We start from the raw sequence: 17,975 nt of genomic DNA, 5'->3' as shown, positions 1-17,975 counted from the left end.
TTCAAGCCCAATTACACTCCCATTAAAGTAAATCTACAGGTGCCTCCTTTTAGTAGATTGTCAGTTGCAATTAACTCTCCTCCATGCACTTAATTCCGACTTATCTTTATGAATGAAATGTGGCAAGAGTGGTAAATTGGGTCAGTGTTGCTACCCAAAATGAAAGGGGACAACATCTTCATGGTGTATTTCAGAAAGATATTCATTATATATACCAAAAAAACACTGAATGACACACCTGTAGCAGAGGTTTATCCTGCATCCACATACAATAAAACAGTCCTTTCCATATTTTTAATAATTCTTCTTGGCTGAAGCCACCTACAGTGCAAAACAACAAAAAATTATGCATTTGAAAAGAAAGACACCTTCATCAAACGCTTACAAGCAGATTTCTCATTTTCCTCTCACCCTCTTCCATCCCTTTAAATTCCTTTTGGGCAAACATTTTTTCTCCCATTTTGAATGGAACTAAAGTTAATATGATGGTTTTGCATATGGAAAAATGTGGTTAATGCAGTGATACAGTGCCTTTAAGCCTCCAATTTGTCTCATATAAAATATATAGTACATTAACAAGGGCTTTGAAGAAGTCAGATGGGTAAAACCTGTTAGATCATTCTGATCCATCCCCCTGCCAGCACAGCACTGCACTAAAAGAAAACATACTATAGGGAACAAAGTCCCAGTGTTATTTTTAAGTGAGGGCATCATATTTAATTTTGAATGGAAAGGATGAGAAGGGAAGAGAAAGGCTAAGTACAAATCAGGGAGAGTAAGTGACTTTCACTGAACTAAGAAACACGAACGCCCAATCTATACACTCAGAATAGGTCTGTGTTCTGGAATCTTATTTTAATGTGGTTCAAACACTGAACTGATTTCTCAGTAGTCAGCAGTTGTGGATGGGATAAAACAATGTTAGAATGCAGATCACTGAATCACATTTAATATATTTGAGCATGACTCAGTTGTAATCATAAGGAGGAGTACTTGTGGCACCTTAGAGACTAACAAATTTATTTGAGCATAAGCTTTGGTGGGCTAAAACCCACTTGGAGACTAAATAAATTTGTTAGTCTCTAAGGTGCCACAAGGATTCCTCATTATTTTTGCTGATACAGACTACCACGGATACCACTCTGAAACCTAAACATAGATAGTAATTAAGTTATTTTGATTGTACTGAGAGTTGAACTCTTACCAATAGAAACCCCATGCACCGCATTGCAAAAGTTATGTTTATATTAGAACAAAAGTGTTTTTTTTCCTGAGCTTGCACAGCTCCTTTTTTTCTGCTTTAAAACACACTCTCCACTGTGTTTTCCTTTTAATTTGATACACTGAAGTAGCATTCCCTGCCTGTTTAGTAATCTCCTACATCAACGTGGACTGTTCACTCTTTCTCCTTCCCACTGTATCTTACCACTTCTGTGTCCACACATTGCTAAATTTCCCTTGACCGTGTTTTTAATAAAAGTTTCACTTTACATGTAGCATAGGTCAAGAGATCTCTTAAAGGGCACCTATAGGTGAGGCTCTAGTTATCAGCAAAATATGGCATATTCCCTTTTTTATTAAATCAAGCTGCACAAACAAATATAATGAAACTATTTTAGTCACAAATTAAACTTAAGGTACATTACTACTTGATTATTTTAATTGTTCAGAGCCTTTCTGATAGTACTAAAAATTCAAGAGTCTCTAATTTTGACTAGAATTTGTGCAGTGGTCTTACACTCAATTCCAAGATATGACATATGAACTTCTAAGAAAAGTAACTAGTATCAGTAAAGCTAGTTGAACACCTACATACTTTAGGTTCTCTATTATTAGTGATGCCAAAAATAGTGCTCAGAGCTTTTTAATTATAGCAAAGTGATACTAAGGTTTAAGATTTATCACCACAAGACTTTGAGCACTAGTTGAGAGTCCCTATCACTACTGTACCATATCAAACACACATTTCAACCTGATCCACCAACATTTCCCAATACAGGAAATAGAACTGAGTGATGGAAACATGCAAAGTGCTACATGTGAACCTTGAAAAACCATCAGGCTCAGATCGTGAGTATCAAAGGAGACTATACTCAACACCAACATTTTAAAGCTGTGCCAACTTCAGCCATCCAAGCAAATGTTCAGAAAAGATGGTGTTTTGTGACAATAAGATTGCCTTTTAGCTACATGAGCAAGTTATGGGAATATCTCAGCAGGATCTGCTCCTCTAAAATTTTGACAAAATTAAACAGCTCCCTAGCAACTGTAAATGAGATGTAACCATCAAGCCAATGCATCTTCAGTACAATTCAAGGTAGACCAACCTTCTGAAGATAAAAAATGGCCATATATACATTAAGAATTGTTATTTGGAGTTTTACATAGATATCCTGTTTTAGGTTGTGTGGATTACAAAATAATAGTTTCGGGGTTTTGGCATCTTCTCTGAAACACAGGCTTTGCTGCTTGAAAGATGTTTTTTCATATGGATACTGAACCTGGGTCTGCTCTGCTTTACACCATTTTAAGTACACTATAGTCAACAATTTATAACAGTGTAACAGAAAGAAGGTCTGAGTAGATGTTCAACCTTAATTATAGAGTCATGACTGCTGCCTCCATAATAAGGCCTGTCACAGATTATGTCAGTTGTTATATTTTGAAAAGGTCAAAGGGAACTTCTCCATAGGTAAGGAGACAGACTTTTAAAACATTTTTATTTCACAAGGGTAACATTTAGAATGCAACACTATCAATTCCTCACGCTCTTTTCCCACAGGTGGATTATTAAAATATCATCACTTCATGTGTATGTTAAAACTGAACCCCCTATATTAGTGATCATAGTGTGCATAAGATGAGGCCTGCATTAAGTTATAGGTATCTTGTTGTGAAGGGGCACTGTTTCAGTTAGTGTGGGTACAAACAGATTGTTAGCTACAGCTCAAAAATGGCCCTTCTACAGTGTGGGGGGATGTTGTCCTGGGGTATCTGCAAACCTGTAGTGTAGACAGAATGCACCTGTGCAACCTGCCTTCAGAAAGTCACCAATGTAAGTCACGCTGGTGAAGCATCTCTGCGCTAGGGGCTTGTGCTGGTACAACAGCACGACAGTTATACTGGTGCAAGCTTTCCTAATCTAAATAGGTTCTAACAGATTGTGAATCACAGAAGGCTCCTTCCATTCCTTTTTAAGCCCTTCAGTCACCCAATTACTGAGTGGTAAAGTTTAAAAAGAAAGTGTGAAAAAACTCTGAAGAATTCAAATTAAGAAACGAGGTGCTGATATTTATGTAAGTATTTTGTAATTATATTAGCAAGAGCTCTGGTACTTTGCACACACTAAATTTCCATGCATACAATAGAAACAGATCAACAGAGCCAGACGTGTACCCAGAAGCCTCCTACTGCAAGACAAACCCAAGAAAGAAACCAACAGGACTCCACTGGCCATCACATACAGCCCCCAGCTAAAACCCCTCCAACGCATCATCAGGGATCTACAACCCATCCTGGACAATGATCCCACACTTTCACAGGTCTTGGGTGGCAGGCCAATCCTTGCCCACAGACAACCTGCCAACCTGAAACGTATTCTCACCAGCAACTGCACACCGTACCATAGTAACTCTAGCTCAGGAACCAATCCATGCAACAAACCTCGATGCCAACTCTGCCCACATATCTACACCAGCGACACCATCACAGGACCTAACCAGATCAGCCATACCATCACTGGTTCATTCACCTGCACGTCCACCAATGTAATATACGCCATCATATGCCAGCAATGCCCCTCTGCTATGTACATCGGCCAAACTGGACAGTCACTACGGAAAAGGATAAATGGACACAAATCAGATATCAGGAATGGCAATATACAAAAACCTGTAGGAGAGCACTTCAACCTCCCTGGCCACACTATAGCAGACCTTAAGGTGGCCATCCTGCAGCAAAAAAACTTCAGGACCAGACTTCAAAGAGAAACTGCTGAGCTTCAGTTCATCTGCAAATTTGACACCATCAGCTCTGGACTAAACAAAGACTGTGAATGGCTTGCCAATTACAGAACCAGTTTCTCCTCCCTTGGTTTTCACACCTCTACTGCTAGAACAGGGCCTCACCCTCCCTGATTGAACTAACTTCGTTATCTCTAGCTTGCTTGCTAGCATATATATACCTGCCCCTGGAAATTTCCACTACCTGCGTCTGACGAAGTGGGTATTCACCCACGAAAGCTCACGCTCCAAAACGTCTGTTAGTCTATAAGGTGCCACAGGATTCTCTGCTGCTTTTACAGATCCAGACTAACACGGCTATCCCTCTGATACATGCATACAATGGATTCGGTGTCTTGCATTTCAGGTTTCTGCAGAATTTAAGATTTAATTTAAACAATAAAAAAGGTTTTAGCTCTTCCAGTTGCAGTGAAATCCTTCCAGATGTGACCCTATGGAGTGTTAAATGCTCATCTGCATAGCCACCTTGTTAGGGGACATACCCTGGTCGTCATTCAATATAGTGCTTAATCTTGATGTGTATGCAGGCCCATAACCCTCTCCTTGGATTGTGGCGAAGTTCTGGACAGAGTAGAAACATGCTTAGTCTTCACTAAGGGTATGTCTTCGATTCCCACTGGATCGATCAGTGGGTATCGATTTATTGTGTCTAGTCTAGACGTGATAAATCGACCCCTGAGCACTCTTCTGTAGACTCCTGTACTCCAACGCCATGAGAGTCGCAAGCAGAGTCGACGGGGGAGTGGCAGCAGTTGACTCACTGCGGTGAAGACACCACAGTAAGTTGATCTAAGTACATCGACTTCAGCTACATTATTCACATAATATGGCCTGGTATTGCTAACACTGATGGGACTGAATTCTTCCCACACTAGCTATACCAAGACATTTTCTAATGAGTTTGGTACACAGTCATATTGTAAATGGGTGCTCCCATGTACAACTGAAGTGTAGACCCTATTGAATTGTAAGGCAGAAAACATGTAACAGCTATGAATTACACCTATTCATCTCAGGGTAGGTCTACACTGCAATGGTACAGCTATGGAGCTGCACCTGTGCAGCTGTAGTGCCATAACGTAGATGCTTCTGACACTGATGGAAGGAGTTTTTTGGTTGATGTAGTTAATCCATCTCTCCACAAGGAAGTAGCCAGGTAGACAGAGGAATTATTTTGCTCACCAAGCCGCATTTACACTGCGGATTAGGTCAGCATACCTATAGCACTCAGGATGCAAAGTCTTTCAGAGCTGACATAGCTAGATCGATCTAATTTTTAAGCGTAGATTAGGTCTGTCTGTTGTCAACTATAAAGTGTGTTGTCCCTTAATGTTTCCTCGGTCATCCAAATAGGGTACTTCATTTGCGAGATCAAATGCTTGTATCCATCTGGCAACCATAATTGGGTTACATGCAGTTTCAAAACAAATTCAATGAGAAAGCTTAAAAAATTCATTCTGATTCTAGTGATATTCTGTGTTCAAAATGGGGAGTCTCTCTGAAACCTGTAATATTTCTAAAGCCACAAGAAACTTAAGTGCACCCACTGTACATATGGTCCACTGAGGAAATTTAATTGTCCATGTTATAGTACTTGAAGTCTCTGTGCTCTTAAGAGCTGCTAATCATCCCCTCCATATCTGTAGAACTATATTTCAGGAAAAATGCTTCCTGTTGTAAAAGTCAATTAAAAATAATATAAAATAAGGACACTGGGCATACTAATATGCGTTAGAAAAGATGGGCGAGTACAAGACATCCCACTCCCGTCTGAGCAGCAGCATCGCTTACTCTCTCCTAATTTGGCCCTGCTGTACCACACCACGTGCCAGCCCCACATCTCCATTCTCAGAGGCTCCCAACAACTCCACGTGCCTCTCACACATTCTGTGACTCCACTTCCTTTTCCTAACCCCACTTGCCCTCAGCAGTCTGCTGCCAATGTCGTTGCCAATCTCATACGCCTGCCCTACTACCCTCATTCACTAATGTCGATGCCCCCCATCGCACCACGTGCTTGCCTCAGTCGCTCCGACCCTTACTCCAGTCATGTGCGTCTCCTACGCTCACCGCGTCTCCGCAAAGTTGCCACTGCCCCCACCACTCGTCTTCCCTACCCACCCTGGGGCTGCCTGCCCCAGCACCACGTGCTTGTCCCCCCACCGTCGCACAGCACCACGCGCCTCTCCCAGTCTTTACCCGCCGGGCTCTGGGTCCTGAGGCTGATGTAGCCGCGCAGCTTCTTCACCGCCCGGTCCCGGCTCCGCTTCTCGTTGGCGGCCAGTCTCTGCGCGAACTGGATTTCGGGCGGCTGCGCGACAGCAGCGGCAGGCGCCATGCTCCCTGCTCCACCATTCCCCTTCGCTTCCCCTCTTTCTGCTGGGTAGGCGTCCCTCCCGCTGGCCCGCTGGAACCGGCTGACGCGTTCCGTCGAACGCCCGCTGATTGCGTCACAATCGCTTTCTGTCGCAAAAGTTCCAGGTCTCTCCGGGGAGGGTTCTGCTCTTAAAGGGCTAGTAGTCACTTGGAAAGGTGCTTCCTCCTGCTGGGAAAGCGTGCCGGTTGCAGTTTGTGCCACTACGCACTACTTACATTTTAACGATCCCCTCCAAATGGCTTCCGTAGAAGCGGTGCCCAAAGTCCCCTCACACTTTTGCTGGACACAGATGCTTTTCAGAATATAATGCACTATCTCGTCCCCGCGGCCACTGAGCACTGTGTTGCTTGAAACTCTAGATTAGGAGATAGGGTGACCAGATGTCCCGATTTTATAGGGACAGTACTGATTTTGGAGTCTTTTTATTATATAGGCTCCTATTACCCCTATCCCCTGTCCTGATTTTTCACATTTGCTGTCTGGTCACCCTATTAGGAGAAACAGCTTCAGGGATTAGTAAACATGGACTGAAAAATCCAGGCAAACAAACCCCACACGTGAAAAGTGAATGAGTTCAGATTTTTGACAGAAATCTGAAAGCCCCTCTTTAACAAAAAGCATTCCCCTACAATTCTAATGTTTATTTTAAACGTACTAGTCATCTCTTTGCTTTGTATCAACTGCTCTGACCAGCACTGTCAACTCCCATTAAGGTTCACAAGTATTATTTCCATTTTATAAATGGGAATGTGAGGCAACAAACAACGTAGGTCATTGCTACAAATGGATCTATACAGGTGAGTCATACTTTCTTGTCTCCAACTATTGGAGCAGGCATCACCCACACACAATAATTTTCATGGTCAGGAGGGTTTTGAATTACACAAAGTCAAGTAAGAAGTCTGTGGTAGGAACTCAAGCTGAATTTAGATCCCCTAAACACCAGTGCAGTGCCTTAATCACAAGACCATGCTTTCTACTTTGCAACTACATGGTGTTTTGTAACTTCAAAATGTTATGTGGAAAACAGAGTCTGTATATGCAGTTATAATGCCAAATCAAGGAGAGATTGCCTGGATCTGTTCTTCTATTCTCATTAAATACTGCAATATATTATCAGTCCACAGAATCCAAAACGCCCAGGCCCACTGGGAGTTAGGCACCTAAATACCTCTGAGGATCTGGACCAGAGTTCATAATTTGTTACAATGGAGACTTTTGCTTGCAAAATCAGAGACGAGACATTTGACATGCTAATTTTTCTACATTCTTTCAACAGCACATACTTCTGATTTTTTCTTTCAGACTACTTATTTTTCTAATCTTCCAGATATCATGCCATACACCTTATGCAAGTAAAATGTCTGCAAAATGCTTTGAATATTTACCTTAAGTAGTTAATTTATTTGGGGGAGCTAGATCAGTTCTGGAAGTTACTCTGCTCAAGAATGACTCTTGCCACGTGAAAGCAAATAATGAGTTTTTTATTTATTCATTCAGGGACTTCATCCTGCAATAAATTCTACAGGATTGGGGCCCAGCTAAAGTTGTAGCCCTAAATGTTTGTAACAAAAGAATGAATTCTGACTTTTACCCAGAGCTTGTGACTACCTTCTACTTTAAGGCACACAATGAATTTTAAATTCACACTTCTGTTTGAAACTGTTTATATATACTATAGTTACAAGTAATATCTAAGATTACTAGAAATGACAGACGAATAAACATTTTTTTTCAGCTTGCTTACTTTGTGCATTTGACAAAACTTAGGGCTCCATCCTACAAGCTGTTCCACAGGGTCAGATCCCTGTTGCCCATGTGGTTGCCAGGGAGACCAGTGGAACTCCATGCAGACACAAGAAGCCAGCTATGTAAAACTCAAAGAGGATGAGAGCCTTGTTTCCCTGTTGTCTGTGTAAATTTTTCACAAACAACAGGAAAGAGAAAAGTGTTGTAATTATATTTTTAAAAGGTGTAATGGTGATCTGGGGAATTATAGACCAGTAAGACTTACATCTGTACCTGGAAAATTATTTGAAACAATGATTAAAAAACAAACAAAACACCTGGAAGGTCATGCTATGATGATAGGGTCTAACCAGCATGGTTTCTACACAGGAAAGTAATGTCTCACTAATCTCTTACAGTTCTTTGAACATGTCAGTAAAGCAGTGGATAAAAGAGAACCAGATGACAATTTATTTAGATGTCCAAACAGGTCTTTGACAAAGTCATAAACAAAAGACTATAAGAAGCTAATCGGTCATGGGATAAGAGGCAAAGCATTGTAATGGATCAAAAATTGGCTAGGAGAAAGTAAGCAAAGAGTAGGATTAGTTTGTTTTCCTTTGCATAAAAAGTTAACAGGGTGCCTCAAAATTCCAGAGTAGGCTCTTTACTATTAACAATGGTCTGGAAATAGTGGTGAGAAGTGAGATGTAAAAGTTGCAATGACAAAGTTATTTAGGTTAGTCAGGAACAAAGAGGACTGTGATCAACTTCAGAGAGACATCAACAAGCTAGGCAAATAGGCAACAAAATGGTGAATAAAATTCAGTATTGATAAATGCAAGTAATATATACTGAAGAGAAAATTTAACTCTCTCAACCCAGGACAAGGACCTGGGAATCACTACGAATAGCGTGATGAAGTCCTTGGCTCAATGTGCTGCAACATTTAAAAAAAAACAAAATGTTAGACTGCATAAGGAATGGGATAGTGACTAACAGATTATAATGCCTTCATATCAATCAAAGTAGTGTGATCTCATCTAGAGTATTGTATGCGGTATTTGTTACCCCATCTCAGAAAGGCTATTGTAGAACTAGAGGGGTGTTCAGAAAATGATGAGGAGAATAGCTGGAAACATGGAAAAATTCTTATGTGAAGAGAGATTTAAAAGATTGGGATTTTTTATTTAAAAAAAAAAAAGGAGACAAGGGGGGGGACATAATAAAAGTATATAAAATATTGAAGTTAAACAAGGCCCAAGACAACAAGGAGTTCGGTGGCACCTTCAAGATTAACAGATTATTTGGGCATGTACTTTCGTGGGTAAAAAACTCACTTCTTTGTTGCATCTGAAGAACTGGGTGTTTTATCCACAAAAGCTGATGCCCAAATAAATCTGTTAGTCTTTAAGATGCCACTGAACACCTTGTTCTTAAGTAGGAAGGAACATCCAATTAAGTTTAGAAGTGGGAAATTCAAAAAAACTATAAAGGGAAATACTTTCCCACAGAGTATATAATTAGGCTCTGGATCTCATTGCTACAGGGTCTTTGAGGCCAAGAACTTAGTAAAATTAAAAAAAAGAGATTGCTGGACAATTGTATCAAGAATATGGTAAGCATTTTGAAAATAATATTAAAAAGTTGATATTTCAAGGCTTAAACCAATTTTTTAGCTACTAGAGACTAGGATGAGCACTAATGTGGGACAGGGCAGGTTATCCCACATCTGCCTACTACAAGCGCTCTTACATTTTGCTCTGAAGCATTTTGTGCTGTCCAGTGTCAGAGACTATACTGGACTAGCAGGCCCAGAGACCTGATTCAGTATGGCACTGGCACTTCCTGTTACCACTACAAAACTGATTTTTCCTCCCTTGGTATTCTACTGTTGAGAACAGCCCATTTCCACTTAATTGAATGGCCTTGTTAGCAGTGGCCCCTCGCTTGGTAAGGCAACTCTCATCTTTTCATGGGAAGAGAGAGAGAGAGAGAGTGTGTCTCTGCGCGCATGCTGTATTTGCCCCCCAAGCATCTGATCAAGTGGATTTTAGCCCCCCAAAGCTTACGCCCAAATAAATTTGTTAGTCTCTAAGGTACCCCAAGGACTCCTCGCTGTTTTTACTGATACAGACTAATACAGCTACCACTCTGAAACCGGACATCGGACAGCTGCACTTTGCAGAAAAACCAACTTGCCTGACTCCATTCCTCTTCCCATTGACCTTACTTACTGTTAATAGCTAAACTCCCACTTGCCTCTTTGTTCCTTTGGCGCTGAAACCTTCACATGCATCAGCAGCTACCCAAAAAACCCATAAAACAGCCCCTAGCACCAGTCATCCCTATCCACCCAGTGGCAGTGCGCTTGCCCAGCCCAAGCACAACGGGCACTAGCATTAGCAATAGGACAGGTCCTTATACCAAACCCCTCAAACGCTCCCCCTTGGTTGGCCAGCTTTGCCCACCGTCTGCTCCCCAAACACGCGCTCGCCTCCCCCACTACTGAGCTAGCCCAGGCACGAATGGGGGCGGCCTCCCCCCAGCTCGGGTAGGGGGCGCCCCGCCCCTCAACAACGAAGAAGCTGCCCCTCCCCTGGTGCGTACGGCCCACGCTTCCAACCAAGCCCAGAACCTGCTAGGCTCCACCCCTAGCCTACGTCAGAATGAGAGGGCGGGGCGTTCAGGGGAATCACGTGGCGCGGAGCCGCGTGGGTGGTGGAGGCGCTGCAGAGTTCCTCGCGCCGCGTGTCAGAGAGCGAGGCCGGCGCTATGAAGCGGAGCGCGCGCCCCGCAGGGGATGGGCAGGTAGAGCGGGTGGTGTCACCCGCTTTCCCGCGCGGGCCCCCCGTCAGCGCCTCCCCTCTCCCCGCCGTGCAAACCCTGGGGAGGTGGCAGCGCGGGGCCCGGCCTGGGCCTCCAGCCCACTTGGGGGGGCGGGGTGTGTCCCCGGGCGGGGGAGCAGCGCTCTGACCCAGGCTGTGCAGGGACGCCAAGGGGCGCTGACAGAAACGCTGGCTAAACTATCTCCCCAGGGAGAGGTGGCTTTACTGCCTGGAGGGTGGAGATGGCTTTAAAGTGTGGAGAGAGATGTTGCAGGGTGGTTCTTGCACACGGGATTTGATCTTACACAGACCTGAAGAAGAGCTATACACTTGAAAGTTTGTCTCTCTTGCCAAAAGAAGTTGGTCCATTAAAAGATATTACCTCACCCTCCTTGTGTCTCTAGTTACTTGTGAAGCAGCCATTGTGGCATAGCATCTGAGCACCGCACGGTACCTTTGTGCGTTAGAGCAATAGTAACCACTTTTTACAGATGGGGAACCCAGACACACAGTTAAATGATCTGTCCACTATTGCACAGGGAACTTTATGGCAGTGTCAGGAATTGCTCCCAGGAGGTCTTCTGCATCTAATCTGGAGCCTTAATCACAACACCAGCCTTCTTTCCTTGGCAAAATAGTCTGTATGTAGTTACTTTCTTTTAAAAAAATATTCCAAGATGTGGGAGGTTTGAAAATACTCACTTCTGAGTGGAGGAAAGAAAATTTAACTTGACTGTTGTAACTGTCATGTTGTATGAGATGAACTATATTTACTGAGAGAACCGTAAATTAGAATTTTCTCAATTTAACATCTCAATCCAAATGTTCCAGTAACAGGCTTTTTTTAATTTAGTGTTCAATATGAATATATCTGTCTTTGATACCAATTCCAATTTGCTTTCTGTTTTTCTTAAAACTACTGATTTGCTGTTTCATCCTTTGTTTGATCACTTATCTACCCAGTCCACTGGTTGGTCACACTGTTCATCTAAAGTCTTGTTGCCTCATTTATCTTCCCAACCCTCTGAGTCCCTTGAGATTTAATTCATTTTAATATTATTTATTATTTGTAATATGGTAGCGCTTAGAGACCCCAGTGTGGTTGAAGGTCGCTGTACAAACATGATAAAGGCTTACAGTCTATGTAAAGAATATTACTTTAATACTTTTATTTTCACTCTCTTGCCTGAACCAGAACAACTAGGATTTTGTTAAATGCAAGACAGCACGGGTGTGTTTTTGAAGTGCAGGTGGTGGTTGGGGGGAACTGCAAAAGAAACAAACAAAATGAGAAGTAAAAATGAAGGGAAGCATAGAAAAAGAGAGAAGAGAAAGAGGAGGAAACAAGCAACCAACAAGGGAAAAGAAATACTAGAAAAAGCTGTGGGAGAAATACAAATACCATAGGTGTTGTCCTGATAGTTTAGTGACAATGCATACTTGGAATGACCCTTGCTCCCTCATCCAGCTGGTGGTGGGAATGTTGCAGAGGCAACTTAGCACTATAGGGAAAAGGCTGCATGTATAGTTCTTTAGCAGCCCCTTGTGGCTGACTGAAGGAAGTATGTATACAGTGTTGTAGTCATGCTGGTCCCAGGATATTAGAGACAAGGTGGGTGAGGTAATGTCTTTTATTGCACCAACTTCTGTTGGTGAGAGAAACGTTTTTGAGCTTAAACAGAGCTCTTCTTCAGAAGGAAGTTTGACAGGTTTGAGGGGGAACTGTTTTCATTAGAGGTTTCTTGCCAGCATGGTAGTTGCTAGCTTATTTTAAACATTAACTGACCAGTGTGGGCACGCAGCTGTTAGGGCAGGTGGATTTGCAAGGCATGAGGTGATAATCAGTTGCCTATGTATTTGCAAATTTTTCAGGGTTACTATCTGAACATCTCTGACTAGTTTTGGAGGGGTTTTAATAGTGTACACATCAAATAAAGATTGGAGGATTTCAACATATTTCTAGTTTTGTGTCCTTTTTGGTAGGTGAGGTAGTCCCCATAATGCAAGGTATTTGGAGAGGGAGAAGGGGGGAAATTAAGGTTCCTGGAAGGATGTTCCCTCCTGTCCCCCCTAAAAAGAGCAGAATTTAAATAAAAAGGGGAAATAAGAGGGGAGAGAGAGACAACAAGAGAGACTTGTGAAAATGGACAGGATTGTAAGTAAAAAATTAGACACATATTATACAAAGTGATCAGAGTAGAAGAGAGTAAGAAATATGTTGCTTCATTCTAGGGAGAAAAGGAATTGTGGGTTTTTTAAGCACCCAGTCTAGTTGTTGGATGTAACATAAATATTATAATTGGATTGGTGATTGAAATAGCAAAATATCAGTCAGAAATTTTGCAATCCTGCCTTTCAAAAGCGTGATGGAGAACAGATATTTCAAACAAAGAAAACTGAATCTCTTAGTGATAACTCTTGAATACACAGCAGAGTTTTCAAGACAGTGCAATGTGCACCTTCACCTCTGAGATTAGGGTTAAGTCCGCAGTTTATTTTGGAATTGAGATTTTTTTTTTAAATCACAGGTTTTTTTTTAAACCACAGCTAATTTTCTCAGGCTGCGGAGTAGAAATGAATGCTATAGTAATAGTTAGGTACGAGAAGAGAAATTACATGACTTACTGGTCTTAACTCAGAATTTAATTGCTTCTGTGTGTTTTTGGTTCATCATGAATGTTAATTTAAGTTTCTTTTATATTTAATTGATCTTTTCTGGTGAATAGAAATATTTCCAGTAGAAGAGCTATTATAGCAACATGGTTGAGGGGTGATTCAGAAAACTTTTGAGTTCATTTAAAACTATGAAAGGTACAGCATAACCCTTAGGACATTCTAAAGACAGTAGTTCAGCATGTGTATGACACTTGCTATTTTCAAAGTCCCATGCTTTAAAAGACCACCAGATAACATTTCCTTTCAAATAAAATTCTATACTTCTGATCTGAACAGATATTGAACGGAGGGAGATGCATTTGTGGGAGTGAAGGATTTATAACTAGAATGCAAATTAGAGAATATTGCAGAGTAACAAAGATATCTGTGGTCTGTTCCATGTTTCAGAAGGCTGATTTATGGATTTGACTCCATGTTTCAGAAGGCTGAGACCAAAGAGGAATTTGTTAAAGTCAGAAAGAGAGATTTGGAGAGACTGACAACTGAAGTGATGCAGTTACGAGACTTCCTACCTAGAATACTGAATGGAGATATCTTGGAGAGCTTCCAGAAATTGGATGTCATTGAAACAAGTGAGTTGCACCACATTAGCAGCAATCATAAATACTTCAAACACTGTTTAGAACAAACAGCTCAGTTTGTACAAATGGCTATAGATTTTTGTTGACACATTCGGCTTAAATATTTTGTTAAAGGATAACTCTGGTGTTTTTCACAATTTCAGAATTAACTAGACATGTCAATCAATTACATTTTTTTTTAACTTTAAATTATTTAACTGAAGAGAAAACCTTTATTGACTCACGCAAGCTACCATTTTCCTATCAAAAGACTGAAAGGAAGAGAGATTGGGACAGGAAGAAATTCATTCTGCGCTGAAAACCATGAGAGAAGTGCAATGGCAGATGAGGCTCCAAAGAAATTCAACCTTTTTGAACTTAAGGCATATCTATCTGCTTCCCTTCAACTTTATATCACAAACTCGTAGTCTTTTTTCCTGCAAAATTCAGGTCTTTTGAGATGGCAGAGGGTAACCCCTTTCCTATCCAAGCTCCAACAGCTGTGGAGAAGAACTGAGGGAGACCATCAAAGAGGGCCAAATAGTAGTAAAGATGGTGCTGCCAGTGGCTGTTGATGTATCATACATGGTTGCCAGATCCATGGTCATGGCCAGTACACCTTGTAGTGGGGTGGTTACCTGGCTCCTGCCCTGAAGGGCTTAAAGCAGCCTGGGAGAGGGCTGTGGCAGAGCAATCAGGGCCCAGCTGGCCCTTCTAAGAGGGCTGTGGTCCAGAAGCAGGGGGGAGTCTCTCTCTGTCTCTAGAGAGGGATGGGCCTGGCTGCTTAGGAGCTCACAAGGTACCTAGAGTAGAGCAGGGCTGGGGGAAGGCCAGAGAAGTGGGGGAGCTCTGGCCTGGAAACCCCCCAGGCTGCAGGTCTTATTAAAGGCCCAGAAAGGCACTGGGGTTGGAGAGGGCAGCCCAAGGACAGGCAGAGGCAGCAGGTCTAACCCCCCCTTGCCTATAATGAGTGGCTTTTACACTGCAGTCTGCCCCAGTGAGCGGGGGCTAGATGGTGACTGGCAGTAGCCCACGACTGAGGCAAGGTGAGTTTAGAGTGTTGTTCCCCCTGGGTGGGGAGACCCTGAGGTTGCGGGGGTATTGCCAGGGGGCAGCACCCCAAACACAAGGGGCACTAGGTCCTCGGAGGGACACTGGGGCCAGCGGCAGTGGAACACCGGCCTTCTGAGGGCGCTCCAAGGCTAGGAGAGCTAATTCCCTGGACAACCATCAGGAGGGGCTGCAGGGTGAGTCACGCATCGTTACAAACCTACATGCCTCCTGGTTGCAGACATTCGGTATTCCAAAAGAAGTACAAACTTCTATAAAAGACTTGTCCTTTAAGGAGGCTTCAGTAACCAGATGGATGAAGTGCTCCATTCCTTCAAAGATTCAAGAGCTCTGCTGAGGTCCGTTGTAAACTGTTCTCCAGTACCATACTATAAGCTGTTCCAATACCAGCCCCTACACGACAAAGAATACTATCCTGCCTCCATAACTGCCAAGCAGAATAACCAACTAGGAAACAGCTTATTATTCCAGAAGAGACCCATCATCTTCCATTGTGCACCCAAATCCCTTTCAGAGGCAGCAGGTTTGATGGGAGTGCTGGGAGCCTCATCAAGAGCAATCTAGAGTTGATCATCAGAAGATGCTTTACTCCCTTCCTGGGGGGTGTGGCCAGAGATCACTGCTGACAAACGGGTGTTAAACATCATTGCCCACTGCTACCCCATCCTCTTTCATTTTTTGCACCTTACCTACCACTTTCTGCTGTCCCTCTTTAGGGACCCTTCTTGTGAGTGCCTGTTACAGAAAGAAGTGGCCTCTCAGAAGCCACAGAGAAGGTGCTGCAAGAGTACAGGGGTAGAGGCATGAGCTTTTAATTCTTCCTTATTATGAAAATGAAAATGGGGTCTTTGTCCTGTCCTACACCTGAGGAGACTAAACAAATACGTTCACTGCCTCAGATTCAGGATTATTTCGTCTCTTCAGGTTCAAGATCGGTTCATGGTTCTCAACTCACAGGACAGGCTTCCACATAGCCACCATCCACCTGGCCCACAGGAAGTACCTGAGATTTACAGTGGGGCCTACTCACTAACAGTACAAAGTATTGTTATTTCGGCTCTTCACATCACCAAGAGATTCACAAAATGCCTAACTGTGGTGATGGCAGCAGTGTACCTGAGAAAGAGGGTCATCCATATCTGTCCATGGCCAAATGATGAGTTAATTGGAGGCAGCTCACAACAAGAGACATTAACAAGTTTCAGTTATATCCTCTGTCCATTTTCCCAGCTGTACTTCTGGGAAATGTCCCTGTGGCCCACCACCTCCCGCAGCTCCCATTGGCCAGGAACGGCAAACCACGGCCATTGGAAACTGTGGTGGTCCATGCCTGCAGACAGTCAACGTCAGCAAAATGTCTCACGGTCCGCAATCAGATTACCCTGATGGGCCGCATATGGCCCGCGGGCCGCAGATTGCCCACCTACTAGCCAGAGAACTTACGTCAGTGTGGGACCTCGGTGTTATTCTCCTAATACTTATGGGGTGCACTTCCCGCTTTTAGCCTGACTCCTACTGTGCTCCATCTGCCATCTCTCAAATCAATTTTTTTTGGTGGCCATCAGCCAACGGAGTGAGTGAGCTTCAGGCACACGTGACTGAACCCCCATATACATTGTTTCACACAGACAATGTGGTACTGGGACCTTATGAAGATTCATACCCAAAATGGTTTCTGAGTTCCAGTTAAGTCAATCCATTAACTTACCTGTGTTCTTCCCAAAACAACACTCAAGACAAATGGAAAAGAAACTACACAGTCTGGATATATTCAGAACTCTTTGAAATTATATTGACAGGAATACATTTTTCAAAATGTCCTCTGATCAGTTTTGGCTACAGCTGGTTGTTTTATCAAAAAGTTTGTCAAACTGGTTAACACAAAGTATCTTGACATGTTACCAGTTGGCTGGCGTACCTCCCCCACCAAATATTAAAGCTCACTCTGTCAGAACTCAAACGACATCTTCTGCAATTGCCTTATATTTGTCAAGCATTATTCCAAATTTGGGAGAGCAGTACTCCAATTTTGATTTGACTGACACAGCTGTCACTCCTCATTCATACCATCTGGAGAAGATACTGTTTGCGAGTCATGTACAGTAGGATCCACACTGGCACATACTTGAAGAAAAAAGAATAGATATTTACCTTACAGTAACTGTGGTTTCTTGCAATGATGCCATGACCTGCCTCCTTTCCTGCTTGTCAGAGTCCTCAGCAGCACAGGCTTTGAGTTGCGAGGGAACTGAGGGAAGATTGCACACCGTCTGCCCTTTATGTCTTTGTGTAGGAGCATAAGGAGGCACAAGGTGCATGTGTAGCCCTGACAGTCACTGCTGTTAAGAAAACATTCTGACCTTGTGCGCAGGAGGGGTATGTGCACTTACAATAGGATCCAGACTGACTGCAGCATTTCAAAGAATCACAGTTACTGTAGGGTAAGTAAGTAATTCTTTCTTTGTGTGGCAGTAAATAGAGCTACTTTAAGAACATAAGTACGGCCATACTGGTCAGACCGAAGGTCCATCTAGCCTAGTATCCTGTCTTTCGACAGTGGCCAATGCCGGGTGCCCCAGAGGGAATGAACAGAACAGATAATCATCAAGCGATCCATCCCGTCACCCATTCCCAGCTTCTGGCAAACAGAGGCTAGGGACACCATCCCTGCCCATCCTGGCTAATAGCCATTGATGGACCTATCCTCCATGAA

The 17,975-nt window shown here is 42.9% G+C and overlaps 2 protein-coding genes across 8 annotated transcripts in view; one reads left to right on the top strand and one right to left on the bottom strand.

Annotated features, from left to right (window-relative positions):
- Positions 1-6,477, bottom strand: part of RRP1B (ribosomal RNA processing 1B) — a 36,151-nt gene extending 29,674 nt beyond the window's left edge. The window contains exons 1-2 of one of the 2 annotated variants that reach the window (XM_032790178.2): positions 6,222-6,477; positions 239-321 (exon numbers count right to left, since the gene is read on the bottom strand). In XM_032790178.2, the coding sequence (XP_032646069.1) occupies positions 239-321; positions 6,222-6,360 (222 nt within the window). In that variant the 5' untranslated portion in view covers positions 6,361-6,477. The remainder of the gene's footprint in view (positions 1-238; positions 322-6,221) is intronic. The other variant, XM_032790177.2, reaches the window with a different exon arrangement.
- A 4,359-nt stretch (positions 6,478-10,836) lies between these two features.
- The window catches only part of HSF2BP (heat shock transcription factor 2 binding protein), a 119,550-nt gene continuing 112,411 nt past the window's right edge, over positions 10,837-17,975 (top strand). For 3 of the 6 annotated variants that reach the window (XM_032790172.2, XM_032790175.1, XM_032790171.1), the window contains exons 1-2: positions 10,837-10,938; positions 14,053-14,203. In XM_032790172.2, the coding sequence (XP_032646063.1) occupies positions 10,903-10,938; positions 14,053-14,203 (187 nt within the window). In that variant the 5' untranslated portion in view covers positions 10,837-10,902. Of the gene's footprint in view, positions 10,939-11,160; positions 11,209-14,052; positions 14,204-15,377; positions 15,601-15,736; positions 17,704-17,975 lie in introns of those variants that run through there. The other 3 variants (XM_075074035.1, XM_075074032.1, XM_032790176.2) reach the window with 3 other exon arrangements.

Source organism: Chelonoidis abingdonii, chromosome 1 (assembly GCF_003597395.2).
Source record: "Chelonoidis abingdonii isolate Lonesome George chromosome 1, CheloAbing_2.0, whole genome shotgun sequence".
NCBI classification, from domain to species: domain Eukaryota; kingdom Metazoa; phylum Chordata; order Testudines; family Testudinidae; genus Chelonoidis; species Chelonoidis abingdonii.
The sequence above is the reverse complement of the archived record's forward strand: the minus strand, read 5'-3'. Positions and strand labels throughout refer to the sequence as shown.